Source organism: Cyprinodon tularosa, unplaced genomic scaffold (assembly GCF_016077235.1).
Source record: "Cyprinodon tularosa strain WSP-4 unplaced genomic scaffold, ASM1607723v1 ctg606, whole genome shotgun sequence".
In the NCBI taxonomy this organism is placed as follows: domain Eukaryota; kingdom Metazoa; phylum Chordata; class Actinopteri; order Cyprinodontiformes; family Cyprinodontidae; genus Cyprinodon; species Cyprinodon tularosa.
The window spans coordinates 128,624-146,348 of NW_024039348.1; the positions used below are offsets into that span (position 1 = coordinate 128,624).

A 17,725-nucleotide genomic window follows, 5' to 3' on the forward strand; every position below is an offset into this window, starting at 1 on the left:
ATAATCTTATTTACCTGATCTTAAATGAAGGGTAAATACACCTAATTTAAGACATTTTTACTTACTTCTAAATAATTTTTGCAGTGCAGGAGAAAAAAAGGTATAAGAAATTGGGTCTGAATGAGCTCTATGTATAAACTTGTTTCTCATAAGAAGGATGTAACACAAATTTAAATAAAGTTTCAGTAGAATTATAAGTAAAGTACTACATTATGACTTTTTTAAATCCAGGATTATTATATAATGTGACAACAATCAGAGAAGATTAGAAAGCTGATTCCTCAGCTCTACCAAGACCAGACTGAAATCTGTCAAAACATTAAAGTTATTATATGAAAAAAATAAGTAAAAACTTTAGTAAGTATGTTAGATTTGGATCAATTGAACCCTTTAATACACACAGAGCAAATGGCTCTTAAATATCTATTAACTGACAAGCGTTTTAAAGTAGAAGTTACTCAGACACGGCCTAGTGCCCACAGAGATTTACATGTGACGACTGAAACCAAAGATTTTAACACATTTAAGTATTATACCTCACTTTCACGCTTGACTTGTTGGTGGTAAATATTGTATAATCAGATTTGATAAAGAAAAAAAAGTTTTAGTTTTAAAATACTGTTGAGTTTTCCTCTAAACTAAATCATTTAGGTGTATTTTTTTTATAAAACATATAGTTTTGGTTATATTTTTTTCCAAACTGTCACGCACCAGAGGACGCTTCCTCCCATAAGCTGACTCTCACACCCTCTACTCTTTTTCAGTATTAATTCAGTTGTCAGCCCAGTTTGAACTTCCTCTTTACAAAGCTACAAAAAATATCCCATATGTCAAAACCTTCTGCCTTTCAGTTTAGTATCTTCATCTTTACGCCTCGATCTGGACTCAGCTTGGAAGCAAATTAGGTAAGACAGCATTAATTCTGAGATAATGAAGGAAAATGTTACGTTTCAGCAACAGTGTCTTCCATTTGGGGGCAGTAGATTGCATCTGAAATAGTTTTGCAGTTTCAAATAGAGAACAAAAAAAAGAGAAGCAATAAAACCAAATAAAGGCTTATGAATCAGCGAATCAAGCCGAGATCTCTAACCTGAGTGGAAATCAGAATCAAGCTACCATTAGAAGAATATTTAAACAGGAGCTGGACTGGTTCTGTGTTCGTTATTAATTAGGGAAGAATATTATTAGAGGGACAAATATATTGTTAGACTCACAAGTACTTTTTCTATGGAAATCCTTGCACGTTTTAGCAATGAAAGGTTATTTTTTATCTGCTTTATTAACAAAAATGCTTCGACGTCAATTTTTTTGTCAATCTATTAGGATACATTTTCTCAGAAAGTAATGAAAATAAATATTTTATGAATGTGATAAAATCAAAATAAACAGAATAAATAATTTTGACATTTAATAAAAATGCTCCTTTCTGTCAATTTAAATGTAATTACAAAAATTATGAATCACATCTATTTATTTTACATAGACTAACAGAACAAGAATAAAGAGTTAAATATCCAGCATGAATAAACACTTTAAAGCCAAACTGCAATTACTTACATTAAATGTTCAAATTATTTTAGTTATGCACTGTAAAAACGATCTAGTAATAAGTGAAAAGGTTTTAAATTAAGTGTATTTACGCTTAATTTGAGTAGTTAAATGAAGTAGTCTGCCAGTGGAATGAGTATTTTTACTCTTGAAATGGTATAATTAGATAATATGCACTTGAAATAAAACAATGCAATTGTGTTTTCTTATTTTAAGTGTAAATTGTCTTGTTCCATTGGCAAAACGTCTCTTTTACCTCTTCAATCCAATAACAAATGCACTTATTTTAAGAAAAAATGCCTTATATATATATATATATATATATATATATATATATATATATATATATATATATATATATATATATATATATATATATATATATATATATATATATATATATATATATATATATATATATATATATATATATATATATATATATATATATATATATATATATATATATATATATATCATTTCCAGTGTGATTACTGTTGTTTGAAATTTTGTGCATGTTTGTGCATGAATTATCTAGATTTCGATTTTTTTCCACTGAGTTTGTTAATGTCAAACTTTTTGTCAGGACTCAATTTTCTCTTTGGAATCTAAAGAAGGAGCTGTGGGAATAGTTTTAAATTTGACAACCTTAGATAAAGAGGAAAGGCAATAGAGGCTGAAAAGATGAAAGTCATTTTTATTTATTTTATTTAACCTTTATTTCACCAGGAAGTCCCTTGAGATAAAATCTCTTTTTCGAGGGAGACCTTTAGATTCATCCATCTCCCAAATCAATGCTGTTGTTTTTGTTTTAGTCTTTCTGTAAATGGATGGAAGCAGCAGGTTCCTCAGGTGGTGGGATTTTATTGCTTTTCCTCCTCAGTGATAAGAAGAGCCGCTATTTGAGAAGCATTAGTAAAAATGTTTAAAATGATACAACACAGTAACAGCTTACAGATGATTAGCAGAAAATACCAAGTATGTAGCTAAATATGTGTAAAAAGATGGCATTTAAGTGTCTGTACTGTGTGCATTGCAGAGCTAATTAAAGAATCTTAAAGTTATACTCTTCCATCAAATGAGGAAAGTGAAAGAAAATCATATTAATATTGGAAAATAAAGCAGCATTTTACATTAGTGATTACATTTAGGGGAGTGGTGGCCTTGTGGTTAAAGGATAGAGCTTGGAGTCCAGAGGTTCTGCGTTCAAGCCCCACTCCCACAGACTGCCACTCTGGGTCCCTGAGCAAGACCCTTAACCCCAAACTGGTCCCTGGGTGCTACAAAATGGAAAGGGGATGGGTTAAATGCAGAGAGTTGATTTCTTTGTTTTGTGCTTGTGACATTTGTAATGACAATGAGGCTGAATTCTATTCCATTCATCTATTCTACATTATATGTCCTGAAACGAGGACAGATGGACCCAGTATTCAAGGAGAGACAGTCAGTGGGCAAGTTCAAAACGTTTATTTAAAGAAAAACAAAACTAAATGGGGAGCTGCTAGGATCTGTGGCATGCAGCGACTGCAGGTGGGGGGCGGGGCACCGCCCAATCACAGACACTCTGGTTTAACAATCCAGTCCAAGAATGTCCCCAAGTGCTGCAGTCCCAGAGGTCTTGCAGGAAGCCGATTCTGGTCAGGGATTCAGAACAGACAGGAACAGACAGGGACAGGCAGGATCCAGGCCTCCTGGCGTCGTACAGCTTACTGGCAGGTTCAGAGTCCAGCAGAGTCCGAAGCATGACCAGGTGGTCAAGCACAGGAGCAGACACGATCAGGTGCAGATGGGGAGGTTCAGTGGAATAGGGTAGCAGAGACAGGACGTGGAACCAGAACTTGATGCAGGACCTTTAAACTGGTCTCCTCCCTGGAGCCAGGCTTACTGGATAAAAACTGAACCTCCTCACATATAGAGCCAAAAACCCAGAGGACTCAGCGGGGGAGGAACAGTGGACGATCAGGAGACGAGACAAACACAAAACCCTCTTTCCACTGGCAGCTAGGATCCAGGACATGAACCTTGGAATCAACATAACAAACAGGCTAACAGAAAAACAAATAATGATCTGGCCCCAAATACTCAGGTTGAACAGAATATAAACCAAATTAAACAGGTGAGAGAAATAAATGATAATTGAGGCAGGGAGGGAAAACGACAGGTGAAAGAAATTACCAATTAAGGGAGAGCAAACAGGCCAGATCATGACATTACGTAGCTCCGACTCTGTCTCCTCCACATGCAAAGAAAGCTGGCAGTGTTGGTAATTAGAAATTTTAATTATTAGTCCTAATTATTAGAAGAAGCTCGATCTTGTCTTTTTAATTTTATTCATTGGCAAACAGCGTTCCAAAGCACACGTCACCCAGGAGCCAGTGAATGGTGAATGTGCAAAGGGTCAAAAGTTATCCCATATTTTTATAGCGGTTGGGACACAGACATCAGGACACTGACGAAAAATATGCACAAAATCGGGACCTTTAAATTACTTTTCTTAGACATGAAGATGGTTCCAGTAGTAAAAAAAGAAACTACAAAAGAAAGATAGATTTAAAATCTCAAGTTTTAGTTCATGGTAGGAAAAAAACAGTAAACTATCGAACTTGAAAACTATACAATGTTGAGCTCAAACAGCTAGATTTAAAATTTTTCACATAAGATGTATGTCAGGGAAATCTTTTTTTTTTAAATAATGATTTAATTACTCTACCAAATGTCTTCATTGGTTTTCCTAAAAACTCCATCAGACAGCTGCAGCTGATCCTAAACACAGCTGCCCTACTGTAGTTCTCACTAGAAAGTAGTTCTAACATTACCTGAATACATACAAAGAAAAGGATCTTACTATAGTTATCCGTTTGTAGTGACTCACATTGACAATTTACATGTTTCTTCTTTTTAGTCAGCGGAAATTCATAAAAAAAAATCTTCTGAATGCTACATTTTTTTTAAATGAGTTCACATCCTATTTTTTTTGGGTCATGAAGCCATATACGGCCAAAATTGTATTGAACTAAATGCCTCAGCATTCATCCATGTATTATGAGCTGATTACCATCTTAGTGTTGAAAGAAAATATCTAATGTTCTAATGTTAAAAAGTTTGGGTCATCTTTCAACTTAAAAATACTTTATTAGAAGTCTGCAATAATCAGATGTCAGAGAAATGTATATCTATGTTTGAATAGGCATTCAAACATAGAGCAGGTCGATGGAAGCTCTGGGCTCTGTAAGAGCAAAGGGGTAAAAGGAAAACATGTTGTTTGTGGTTACATTCTGCACAGATGCTTAAAGATTCTAAGTAATAAAATCAAAAATAAACCATGTTTCCTGTTTGATCAAATTACTTCCCCAGTGTGAGAGTTTCACTTCCTTCTCCAGTACGGTTCATTAAATCTGCTCTGCCACTCTGCAGCATGGGAAGCCTGACTAGCTGCTCCCTGACGCTCCTCCTCCTGCTGGCATCCCTGATCCAGGGTCGGATGGTAGACGGGGAGGATGGCAGGCCGTCCTGCAGTCGCTGCGACCTCTATCTGTCCTGTAACTGCTCCCACGGTGGATTTACCCAGGTTCCCATGGTAACCGACCAAGCTCTCATCCTGGATCTTTCCTTTAACAACATCACCCTGGTGACTCAAGATGACCTGATGCGATACTCGCGTTTGAGGGTTTTAAATCTCCATGGTAACCATTGTTTACACGTGGTCTCCCTGAAACAGCCAGTAAAATGTCTGAACGGTAACGCTTGTGTCCTGCAGGTAACAGTATCACTGTGATCCATCCATCAGCGTTTGACTCGCTGTGGAGCCTGGAGGAGCTGGATCTGTCTGACAACCAGCTGACGGCCCTCAACCAGCAGTGGTTCAACGAGCTGGGGGTTCTGCAGCAGCTCAACCTGCTCAACAACCCGTACAGGTGAGGAGCTCAACAGGTGAACGCTTTCTGATGTATCTACTGTAACTGATACGGCATCATTAATGCATCCAGTCCCATTGCAAATCTATTATGCATTTATTTATAACTGTAACCGCAGTTTACAGTTTAATCTGAAATGATTGTAACTGGCAACTTGCTCAGTTACCAGGTGTTAATAGAATTGTGGCTTGACGTTTGGACTGGCTGTTAAAATCCAACTTGTCTTCACCACCAAATGTCAATAGCTTGGTTTATAGTTCAACTCCAGTTATTAATCATTAACCAGAAGGAAACTATTGTCTCTGTCTATTCAAGTTATTAACTCAAAGGAAGTTAATTCAGCTGTTTGATGTCATGGGTTTGGTTCTGTTTAAGTTTTATCTTTGAGTTTTCATTGGTTTTATTTCCATTTTGTGATATTCTAGTTATGTTTGACTGCATTTGAGTTCTTAGGTATTTCTTGTTTGCCCTTTTGTAACTTTCTTGTGTCAGTCTCCTTCTCCTAGCTCCCTTCTAGAGTCCTCTGTTCACACCTGCTCCCAACCTGCTGATTAGCCTGGTCTTTGTTTCTCTCTCCCATATGTGCACCTCCTGCTCAGTCACTGTTGCTGGTTTGTCATCATTTATTTGCCCTTCTTGTTATTATTTCTGGTTTTTAGTATTTTTGGATTTTGTGGATTATGTTTTTGGATGTTTGCTTGCGTTGCCACCTTTTTCAATTAAACACCTTCAGTTTCAGTCTCTGCACTTAAAACCTCCATCCAACCTGACATTTTGAGGCTGTTATAAAAGAACCACAGACAATTAAAACAGGCCGCACTTTGATTAAACCTAATAATCTCAATTTTATCGTAGTATTACGTTTAATAAACTATGTGGACGCCAAAAACTACTGCAATAAAGCTGTCCTGTCTGTGTTATGCACAGATGTTGAACTAGACTTTTTCATTGTCTCTTATTTTGAATGACATGTTTCAAGAAATTATAATTAGTTTTTAATTATCACTGTTTTTTATTAATAATGAAACTTTCACAAACATTAGTTCTATTCATTTTAATTTCTATCCATTTTAGCTGAACACAGAATCCACATCAGCCAGATAAATGCATGTCTACCTTTTCCTCTACAGTGACAGAAAACTTTGTGATCCACATAATAGAATAAATTAGGAAATTTAAGATTGCACCAATAAAAAACTAATTACCTGCTTTGGTCAGAAGGCCCAGTCTCATAGTTTCCTCCTTCCTCCCATGAACCTGAATTGTGCACATGCTTGGGCATTATTAAATATCTCAGGTTGGTTTCCATTGCATTGTCATAAGTTCACCACTGTTTTTCTCTTGTAGAGATTGGAATTAAGAAGCACCTGTCCTTTTTTTTAAGTGGTCAAATATGGCAAATATTGGGTAAGCTACAGGACACTATTAGCAGAAACCTCCTAATATCCCCTCTTTTTGGTCCCCTTCAGCCATCTTAGTTCAAATTCGTCGTTTCATGGACTCGTCCGCCTGAGGAGGCTGATGTTTGGAGGTCCAGCTCTGAAGGAGCTGAGGAGAGGAGATCTGCTAGGAGTCACAGAGCTGGATGAGCTCACTGTGCATGCCAACAACCTGGCCAGGTGTTCACACATTCATTTTTTGAGAGCGACTTGTTGAGACGTAAATGCATTTTAATGCATTGACTTTGTTCTCTGCAGGTACGACTCTGGGACATTAGGAGACATTTGGCCTCTGGGTCATATTACCTTAAGCCTCCAGGGTCCATTCCTAACCAATGTGACCTTGGCTGCAGCTGTGCTCGCTGACATATCGTACCCTGAGACTCTGATCACTTTAGAGGACATCCATCTGATTGGGACCCAGTCTGTTCAGCCCTTCAGGGAGTCAGCCAAGAAAAGGATCCGGTCTGATTATTATCCTCATTCTATATCCTACATTAATGTTTTTGACCTGCCTTTACAAACTTTTTTTTTAATGTTGCTCTCTAGGCAAATTTCTTTCCGCAACCTTTCCGTGTCTGATGAGTCGATTGTTGACTTCCTTGTGGTAACGGATGGTGTCCCCCTCTCCCTCATTTCCATTAAAGATGCCCAGCTGACAGGCGAAGGGAGGTAGGAAAATAGGACAAGAGACTCACCTGCAGATATTTGAAAATTCTACAGATGTAGAGTAAATCATTCCCTCAACAAATCAGTTAATAGAATAAACGAAATTTCTCAGCAGTTTATCAGAAACGTGTTTGTTTAGAGGTATCCCGGTTGCGAGAATAATTGTCCATAACTAAGGGCTTTTATTTATGAAATATGTATTAATTTCTCAGAAAATATAATGATTCCAGGCTATTTTATTAACTTATCGACTGATCAACATATCTAAGATTTCCCTCTGACAAAAAGCTTGTCACAGTACTGTCATATTTCTTATAGTGGTGAAATTAACCAACCCAAATAGCAGCATGCTGAGTATCTAGATTACTTCAATATCCTATTTTTAACTCTAAGTAGGTAAAATCCCCTTTCAGACTTCAAATTTGAAATACCCACTTCTATAAACAATGGTAGTCTTGGTGATTTCAATAGTACCATAACAGTGACACCTGCTGGCTGTAATGTATAATAACAAATAATTTCTAATAGAGATTCCCCATGTGTTATGCATTTACAATATCTTCAATAACCTCCTGAATAGGATTGTTGATTTAGGTATTAAATCATAAAGTTCAGAGTTTCACATATTGTTCTGTTAAAACATGTCCAACTAGTTTTGTGTTAGAACAACAAATAAATGTGAGAATAAAGCTCAAATCATGCTCAAATAGATAACTCTGTACATATATGGAATACATTCAAAACCACTTTCATTCAAAATATAAAAGTTTATGAACCAAAAAAAAACTTCATCTCCAAGTCAAACATGTTTCGATTTAAAACTCTTGACTATAGGGAAACAAAATAAACTAAACTAGTTGAAAAACATAATTAATAATATGAAACAATAGTATCACAGTTAGGATTTATGTTTGAGAAACCTAGTTTATCTTGAAGTATTTGGAATGAGGTCAAATTAGATCAGAGCAGAAGCTTCCGCATTCAAAGACGACAAACAGTTGGAATACTCAAAACATTTATTGAAAACTGAACCGAAGTGAGCAGCGTCAGGATATAAGGCAAGAACCTCTGGTCTTATACTGGAAAAAATCGAAATCTAGATAAGTAATTTTTTCTTAAAATAAGTGCATTTGTTCTTGGGTTGAGGAGGTAAAAGAGACATTGTGCCAATGAAACAAAACAATTTACACTTAAAATAAGAAAACACAATTGATTTGTCTTATTTCAAGTGCATATTATCTAATTATCATATTTTAAGAGTAAAAATACTCATTCCATTGGCAGATCATGTGATATACATACTCAAATTAAGGGTAAATACACTTAATTTAAGAAATATTGACCTATTTATAGATTGTTTTTGTAGTGTAAAGTTCAGTCTGAGTCCAGAGGTTGAAGATGGTTCTGTCCAGCTGCTTGCCAATACGGCATGGCAGTCCCTGCACATGGGGTGTAATGTGGTTATGCTACCATGTAATTGTCAGTACCAACTGTTTTCTGAAGTCGGTACTGAACGGGGAGAGACAGTATTCAATATGCTGCAATCGCTGCATAGACTAAACTACAAATCTCTTTGTTTGGCCTCTTGTTCCTTCAGATAGGCCTAAATCTCTTTCTATAAACTCAGATGCATTCGCATTTGATTCCAGGTGCTTTAACAGTTTTCTATATTCAAAACATTCTTAAACCTTTTTGATATTTTTTTAAATTAGACTTTGACAGGAACTAGGTCATTACTCAGTAATAATCGATCCGGCTCTTGCATGCACTGCTGCTGTTTGATTAAAAACAAACAAAACAAAACTTTTGGTTTGACCCAAACCTGAGCATAAAGTTTAACTCTGTTATTTGAGCTTAACTCATGTGGAGTATTGTTAACTCTACTACAATTGAGATTTTTTTTGATTTTTTTATGCTTTAAAATTGTAATATCTTGCACTTAGTTCAGTAAAAAAGAAATGCTGACAGATTTTCTTTTGTTATGTCTATTATATTAGAACACACATCACATCATTAAAGTAGTGTAACGCTATAAACTTTGTCCAAATCAATCTTGACAACATTAAAGCAAAGAACAAAAAAATTTAAGGGTCAGAAATTTGATGACAGAGAAAACTTAGACATTAAACAGTATCTGTATAGGCAAAACTGGCCTTGTAATTACTTATTTCAGCATTGGATGCTGTGTAAAGTAACTGATTATAATTAAAAATGTCTCTGGACCTTTACTGGTTGTTGATTTTCTTTATTCGGACCCTGCTGATTTTTAATTGGTGACCCCTATCTAAGACTTAAATCTGTGACATATGGGTACCCAAACATTCTAATGTAGTGGTAAGGAGCGAGTACCTGCTGGTACAACCTTTAATAATTATCAAAAAAATTATTTTTATCAGAAAGAATCTGTTTTCAAAGTACTATTTTCTGCTTAATAAGAATCTATCCCATGATATAGAATATTGTGTGATGAGTTAACTGTGAAACCTACTGTTTCTCTGTGGCAGGTGGGAGAAAGCCAATCGGACAGATCACAAAAGCATCGACGAGTTCTTTCTCCAAAATACTGTGATTCTAGATGCTTTTAAGTTCACTGCATTCCTACAGCTAGGTTTTCTTCTGAATTACCCAAGAAAGTTGTCCATCATAAACTGTGGGGTAAACATGTGTTGATGACTACAAAACTTTCAGTGCTTTTGTATGAACCAAAGTCTTAAATGAAAAGTCTGGTCATATTAATTAAAACTTCTGAAAGTAGGAAATTATTACATACTGTTCAAGAAGTGATAAGTTTTTTTTTTTATTTAAGGGTAATTTTATTTGAATGTGCTTTACTGCAGACATCCATGTTTGTCAAAGAACAATACTGCCACCTTGTGACGTCACAGTGCGCTGTCAGCTGTTGAGCGAGTCCCAGTGCTGTATCTGCCGTTTGTCACAACACGCTAATATACATGATGGAGACGACCAGTTCACTATGCGAAGCAGAGAGTGACTTGAAGAGGGATGAATTAGCTCAGCAAATCATCCGTCTTCAAGCTGGCAATCCAACGACGAACCCGTCTGTGGAGGATCATGAATCGGAATAGCGAAATCAAATTTTTTGTCCCACTTTTACTCGATGTATTCCAACATCCAACTACTGTGCATGTGGGCATTATCAGTTTCACTATAGCTCTGGTGAATTTCAATGGTGAAGTCCTCTGGAAATCTTCAATAATTGTTGTTGATTGCAGATGTGTCTAGTAGTTCCCATTGATTTTGCTTGTAAAGCGGGGAGAATGGCGCTAGGCTTACCGCACCGTGACGTCACTGCCGGAAGACATCAGGAGTGACGTGTTACTACATTTTGGCAAAAATTGCCGTTCCTGGACTCAGTGATTGCGATGAAAAATATTATTTTTATTATTTTACTGATTAACACCAAATTCATTAAATCGCCGCAAACGTATTAGTTTTAGGTATAAATAATGACCCATTGGGTATTGCTTGCCGACCGGACTTTTCCTTTAAGCCAAAGGTTTGCAGAGGACACTGCGTATTGTAATTTATAATTTCTTTTAATATTTACTTTTACCCACAGGTATTTGTGATGCCCTGTGAAACCTCCAGAATGCTGGTAAATCTGCAGTACCTTGACTTGTCCAGCAATCTACTGACTGATCTTACTATAGCAGAATCGCTTTGCCATGGACAGGAAACCCTGAAGCAACTCAGAGTTTTGAACATCAGTGGAAACCCTCTAAAGGTGTCCGTATACAGCTTGAAGTTGTACCTCTTAATTACCAGGCATCAGACTTCCTTGGTTTTAAGGTTTGTGTGCATCTGTCCAGTCTTTCTCCACGATAAGCCGAATGGTGGCCAAGCTCCCGAAACTGACTCACCTGGACATCAGTAGAACTGGCTACAACTTAATGCCTTCAACTTGCTCCTGGCCAGTAACACTGAAGTACCTCAACATCTCCAGAGCTAAGCTAACCACCATCACTGACTGTTTACCACAATCACTTGAGGTAATAAGATTAGTCCATACTCTACCGAGCCAAAACAGGTTGAAGCGTTCATATCAAAGACATGCTTAACTAGCTTAGTACATCATTATTTACAGGTGCTGGACCTGAGTTACAATGATCTCAAAGATATCTCCCTGTCCTTACCTTTATTGAGGGAGCTATACCTGTCTGGAAACAAGTTCCAAGTATTACCAAACGGACAGCAGTTTCCCAATCTACAAACTCTAACAATGCAGGTGGGAAAGCATCAATATATGTCAGTTAATTCAGTTAATACCCTTTGTATTTCCCATTCTGTAACACCTGTTCATTTTTTGGTTTATTTTTTTTTTCCAGTTTAACACCCTGAATGTGTTCGGTCTTCCAGACCTCCAGTCATACAAACGGCTTGAGAGCCTCCAGGCGGGTTACAACAAGTTCATCTGCACCTGTGATTTTGTTCATTTTCTACAATTTGAACTCCAAGAAGGCGGCGTTGTCAAGTTAACAGACAGCAAGGACAGCTATGCTTGTGACTCCCCTTTCCACCTGAAGGGGGGGGCAGTGAGTGAGGTCCGCCTCTCGATCGTCGTTTGCCATCAGGTTTTATTTGTCTCTGTGTGCTGCGGCGTTGCCCTATTCTTTGGGTTACTGGTGTGCATTTTGCTCTGGCGCCTCCATGCCTTCTGGTACATCAAGATGACTTGGGCATGGCTCAAAGCCAAACGAAGTTCCCACAAACAACGAAAAGACACCATGGACTCGGAAGCGTTGCTGTCCTTTGATGGTTTTGTTTCTTATAGTGAAAAGGATGCTAGCTGGGTAGAAAACTTCTTGGTACCAGAGTTGGAGGAGCCAAGGTATGTGTTTTTGTTTTACCCTAGCCTCTTACACTACCGTTCAAAAGTTTGGGGTCACATTGAAATGTCCTTACTTTTGAAGGAAAACACTGTACTTTTCAATGAAGGCTACTACAGGTACTATTTAATGAAGATGACAGTTGGGGACCTGTGAGGCGTCTGTTTCTCAAACTAGAGACTCTAATGTACTTTCTCTAATGTATTTTCTTGCTCAGTTGTGCAACGCGGCCTCCCACTTCTTTTTCTACTCTGGTTAGAGCCTGTTTGTGCTGTCCTCTGAAGGGAGTAGTACACACCGTTGTAGGAAATCTTAAATTTCTTAGCAATAGCCTTTATTTCTAAGAACAAGAATAGACTGTCGAGTTTCAGATGAAAGTTCTCTTTTTCTGGCCATTTTGAGTGTTTAATTGACCCCACAAACTTTTGAACGGTAGTGTATGTCTTGATGCTTTCATAACCAGTGATCAGGGAACAGAATTACAGAAGTTACTAGACACTTTTTCATTTTCAGAATTGATTAGTTTATTGATTGATTGATTGACTTTATTGATCTCAAAGAGGAGAAATTTACTCTTTACATTGGCTCTAATAGTCATAAAGAAGAAAAAGCTGCCAAAAGGAAGGGGTATGGGCTATATACAGTATATTACGGAAGCCGAGAGTGGTCGTACTCAACACTTTTTTTTCCTTTGTCTTCTAGAGATAACGACATAACTATCTCGTTATCACGGCTTAACAAGTAATTGTTTTTTCGTGATAACAAGATAATTACCTCTTTATCACAAGAAAACAGTTATTGATTTCGGGAGATAACATGATGATTAACCTGTATGGGTAATGAATGAGGCTGGCCAACAGCCCTGGATTCCCAGTCCATTCATGACTGCAAGCACCGTAGTTTTGCAGTCGGGGTACTGGGTGTGCACAAATAAAACATTTTTTAGTTTCCTATTTCTTTTCACTAATTTTCATGTTGTGGTGGACGATTGGATTGCATGGAATACTATATAAACAAATCTGACTGTTTTTCAATGAAAATCTTTCATTTGGACTCATTTTGGGGGTTAATGCATGTTATATCTGTTAGAGGCATAACACCGGGGCTGTTCAGAAAACACCCGGTGCTAAGGTGCCAGAGGCATAGGTCTAATTGATTATGAATTAGAAGAGGACGCAAATAATCAAAACAACAACGTTGTCGTGTTAACTAAAAGTTAAACACAGGTTTTTTTACAGAATTGCACATAGGCTGCCATGACTTATACTAATAATTCTTCTCCTACTGTTATATTGTGGTATTGAAGGATGTAATCAGTTTTAACAAACACCAATCATCTCATTATCACAAGAAAATGGCTTTCGTTATCTTTAAATAATTCGAAAATTAACTCATTTCCTCGAGAAAACCACAGTGAAAAATAAGTATCTGAGGGACGCCACCAATCTCGGGTTCCGTAGTATATATATATATATATATATATATATATATATATATATATATATATATATATATATATATATATATATATATATATATATATATATATATATATATATATATATATATATATATATATATATTTAGTGTGTCATTCAATTCAAAACATAATTTTTTTTTTTATCACACCTTCCTTCAACAGAGTTGAACTTCTTGTTTCAAACAATAGTTAACAATAAAAAAAAAAGTATCCACAGTCAGTATTCCTGTTTGTGTCTCACCAGTGAGGGCAGTTCCAGGAGTGCTTGTTCCTCTCAGCCATTGTCGTTGTGCCTCCATAAGCGGGACTTCCTTCCTGGACACGCCATTGTAGACAACATCATCAGCGCCATTGAGCACAGCCGACATACTATCTTTGTCCTCTCCGAGAATTTCGTCCAGTCGGACTGGTGCCGCTATGAGCTGGATTTTTCCCACTTCTGGCTGTTTGATTCAGGTGGAGATGCTGCCATCTTGATTCTGCTGGAGCCATTATCCAAGGATGACGTTCCAAAACGATTCTGCAAACTGCGCAAACTCATGAGCTCTACCACCTACCTGGAATGGCCTCAGGAGGAGGACAGGAGGCCAGAGTTTTGGAGGAGTCTACGCAAAGCTCTGAAAAGAGACGATGACTGAAAGGAAAAAAGTTGGAAGGAGAAGGCACATGAAACTGTGTGTAGAGCTAAACAAAGAACAATGAGAATGAAATGGAACCAATTCAAACTAAGTTACTGTTTGACGCAGGTGTGCTGAAAAAGAGATAACTTAAACATCCAGGACAGCTGTTCTAAAGGATGAACTTTGAACTTTGTTAGAACCATTTGCCGTTTCTCAATTCATAAGAACGCAAGTTTGGACTTGTGTCCTCGCCAAGTATGTTCTTGCAAAGAACACAGGAAAGTGTGGACTCCAGGAGAACCAGAGCATGCAGCATAAATATGGGTCAATTGGAACAGAAGCGTACTGATGACATCACCACATGCTCGGCTCATCTGGAGCTGCATTTCAGATGTTATTGATACTCTGTAGATAATAATGTATTCTTACTTTTTTCATTTAGTGGGGGAATAATAATGAACACAGTCAGATAAACACAAATCAAATGAATACTTTGCTAAATAAAACAAAATCGCCATCAGAGCCAGCGATACTATGCATCTATGCAGAGAGAGGGCTGCTGCAGACAGGCTAACATTAGCCTTGGCGCTCCGCTGGTTGCCTCGGTCCTCTTATCATCAGAACTTATTTTAAATTACGCACTTATTTAGAATTTTTAACGCAATACTCTGAGTTCTGTGAGCGCTAACCTGGAAGCTGCTGCTGCCGCAGTGCATGCTGGGACAGCTGTCAATCTGGAGAATGGACAAGTCTGCTCTAAAGCATCCTGAGTAACGAGGGAGGGGAGAGAACAACATCGGGGGACTTTGTCCATTCTTGATCTTGTGTTCTAGTGAATTGGAACAGTACTAGGGCTGAGGCTGATGATGTTTCACGAGCACACGAGAATGCACAAGTATAGATATTGAGAAACAGCCCTAGTGTGGCCAATTGCATTTCAAGAGCAAAAAAGGATTACAACGCTAAGCTGAGCCAAACGGAATGAGTAATGACTAGCTTCCTAGAAATGCAGTGGATTAATGGATATAATTTTAGGAGTGGCGCTTATTCAAAGGTCCATTTTGTTCCCCTGCAACTTTTACTGTACAAAAACAATGTTACGCTACCATCTACAGACATTTGTCGAGCACAAGGACCAAGCGAAAAAACAGCAGATCAAACTGAAGCCTGTTTCCCTGAGTTTGGACCGCCCACAAGCTCCTGATTGGCCCAAAGTCTTTTCCTGTGTAATTGGCTGTCACCACTGTCACTCCCGAGAAGCTCACTGTACAAACATCTGATGTGCCACTGAATCGGGTCTGTGATTGGATGGTCAAACACGCTGAAGTTAGTTATATTCAAAAATACTTGCCTCCCCCCCCCCTACTTCTGAAATCAAAATTTTGTCAACTTTATAAGTTTGGATCTTGCCATTTTTGTTATTTTTGTCATTAGGGCTGTGCCTTTTTTTTTGCTTTATGTTTATTTCCCTTAATTATCGTTAAGAATATTTATGTGGTTTTCCTTTTACATCCTCAAGTCATTTTTCTTTTCTAGATTATTGGATCCATCTTTGTTGTTTGTTCGTGGTTCTACCATTTCTCTCTCAGCCAGAACCTTTTGGGAATTAGGCAACTCTGCACCTGTGCTTCCTCATTTCTTCTACTGTTTGTTTTTTGCCCTGTATCTAAGGTTAATCTTTTGTCAACAGTCATTGGGCTCACAATTCACTTCTATCCCTCCTTGCCTGTAGGTATTTATTGTTTGCCTAAAGAAATACTTTCTTAAAATATTAAAACTTAACTTTTTACCATCGTGTCTGAATTTTGTTCCAGAACATTCATTCTGACACTCACTTATGTGATCAATATTGTCTTTCTCAAGATTTAGAGAAGCATCCTCGTTGATGCTGTATAATTGAAGGAGGCTTTACTTGTATTATAGATCAAAAAGTAGAAGTGACTCCTAACTAACCTTTAACATGAACTTTGTGAGAAAGATGCGAAACTAACATTATCCATACATGTTTGTTTCTTTATTTACACACTGAGCACAATGACATCTTTATACCCAATGTACTTGTGAATGCAACAAAATGTGAGCTCATCAAAATAAACAAGAGATGCTTAAAAAAAACTGGAAGAAATCTTACTGTACATTGTAGGCCTTTATATAATAAAAATCCACATTGCATGAAAATGAAACTAACAGCACAGAAAATGGCCAAGGAAAACTCATCTATGGGCTACTACTGCATATCATCTGTAATATATGACTAGTGTTGCACCCATACCGATACAATTTTGGGAGCTGAAAGTTTATTCAACTATTGTCACCCATTCCAGGTAGGCAATAAAAAAATTCTACATGATTCATTTTGTATTAGTCTTTTTCCTGCTTCACAAAGGTAGGCAGCAGCTTGACAAAGCCATGGTGGCAATTATTTTACATCCAAGTAGTATCCAGTTATTCATATATACACACACATATCAATTTCAAACAGATGGTATCGGTACGGTATCGGTAAATACTGCACAGCCAGGTATCGGAGCCAAAAAATGGCATTGGCGCAACACTATATATAACAGAAACCATTCTCAGAATTAAGATGTAAAAGATTACCTACAAGTGCAGATACTGACAACAAGATGTCTGCTGATTTTAAATACTCTGAAAAATAGAAAACAAAGCCAACATTATACTGAAAATAACTTTATTAAAGCTAATATTGATTGCGAATCAATTGAAACATTACCCAGCTTATTTGTCATTTTGAATAAATTCAAATTAGAAGATTAACCCCGTAATGCCAAATGTATCGTATTTGATACATACAGTTTCTGAAATGTTTTGCGTCTGACACCTTTTGCATAATTTAATGGTAAAAACTTTGCTCAAAATCCTATTGTACACAATCAGATATACCTGACAACAGAGGGCAGAAGACTACACAAAAAATAATCTTCGCTTATCGCTAGTAATAAATTATTAATATCAAAACTTTATTTCTGTTTTTTCTTTTTACATATTTTGTTAAAAGGCCAAATAAGGAATTCAAACCAAAAAAAAAAGTAATTGTCTGTTTTGTTTTATTCTTGGATCGGGCTTTAAAGGGTTAACAGAATGAGATAATGTGCTTACTATAAAAAATGGAGAAAGACAGGTGGACATATTTGCATGGTCTGCATAAGGCACGGACCTGAGGCATTTTCACTTCCTCTTTTAACAG

General features: G+C 37.1%; 1 protein-coding gene across 1 annotated transcript; it reads left to right on the forward strand.

The window, feature by feature from the left end:
* Window positions 1-4,963: 4,963 nt before the first annotated feature.
* Window positions 4,964-14,608, forward strand: LOC119797978 (toll-like receptor 2 type-2). Its single transcript, XM_038307269.1, has 11 exons — window positions 4,964-5,231; window positions 5,306-5,462; window positions 6,932-7,081; window positions 7,160-7,366; window positions 7,451-7,573; window positions 10,075-10,225; window positions 11,151-11,315; window positions 11,401-11,580; window positions 11,676-11,816; window positions 11,917-12,419; window positions 14,142-14,608. The coding sequence occupies exons 1-11, from the start codon at window positions 4,964-4,966 to the stop codon at window positions 14,533-14,535; spliced, it is 2,439 nt and encodes an 812-aa protein (XP_038163197.1). The 3' UTR covers window positions 14,536-14,608.
* Window positions 14,609-17,725: the final 3,117 nt, after the last annotated feature.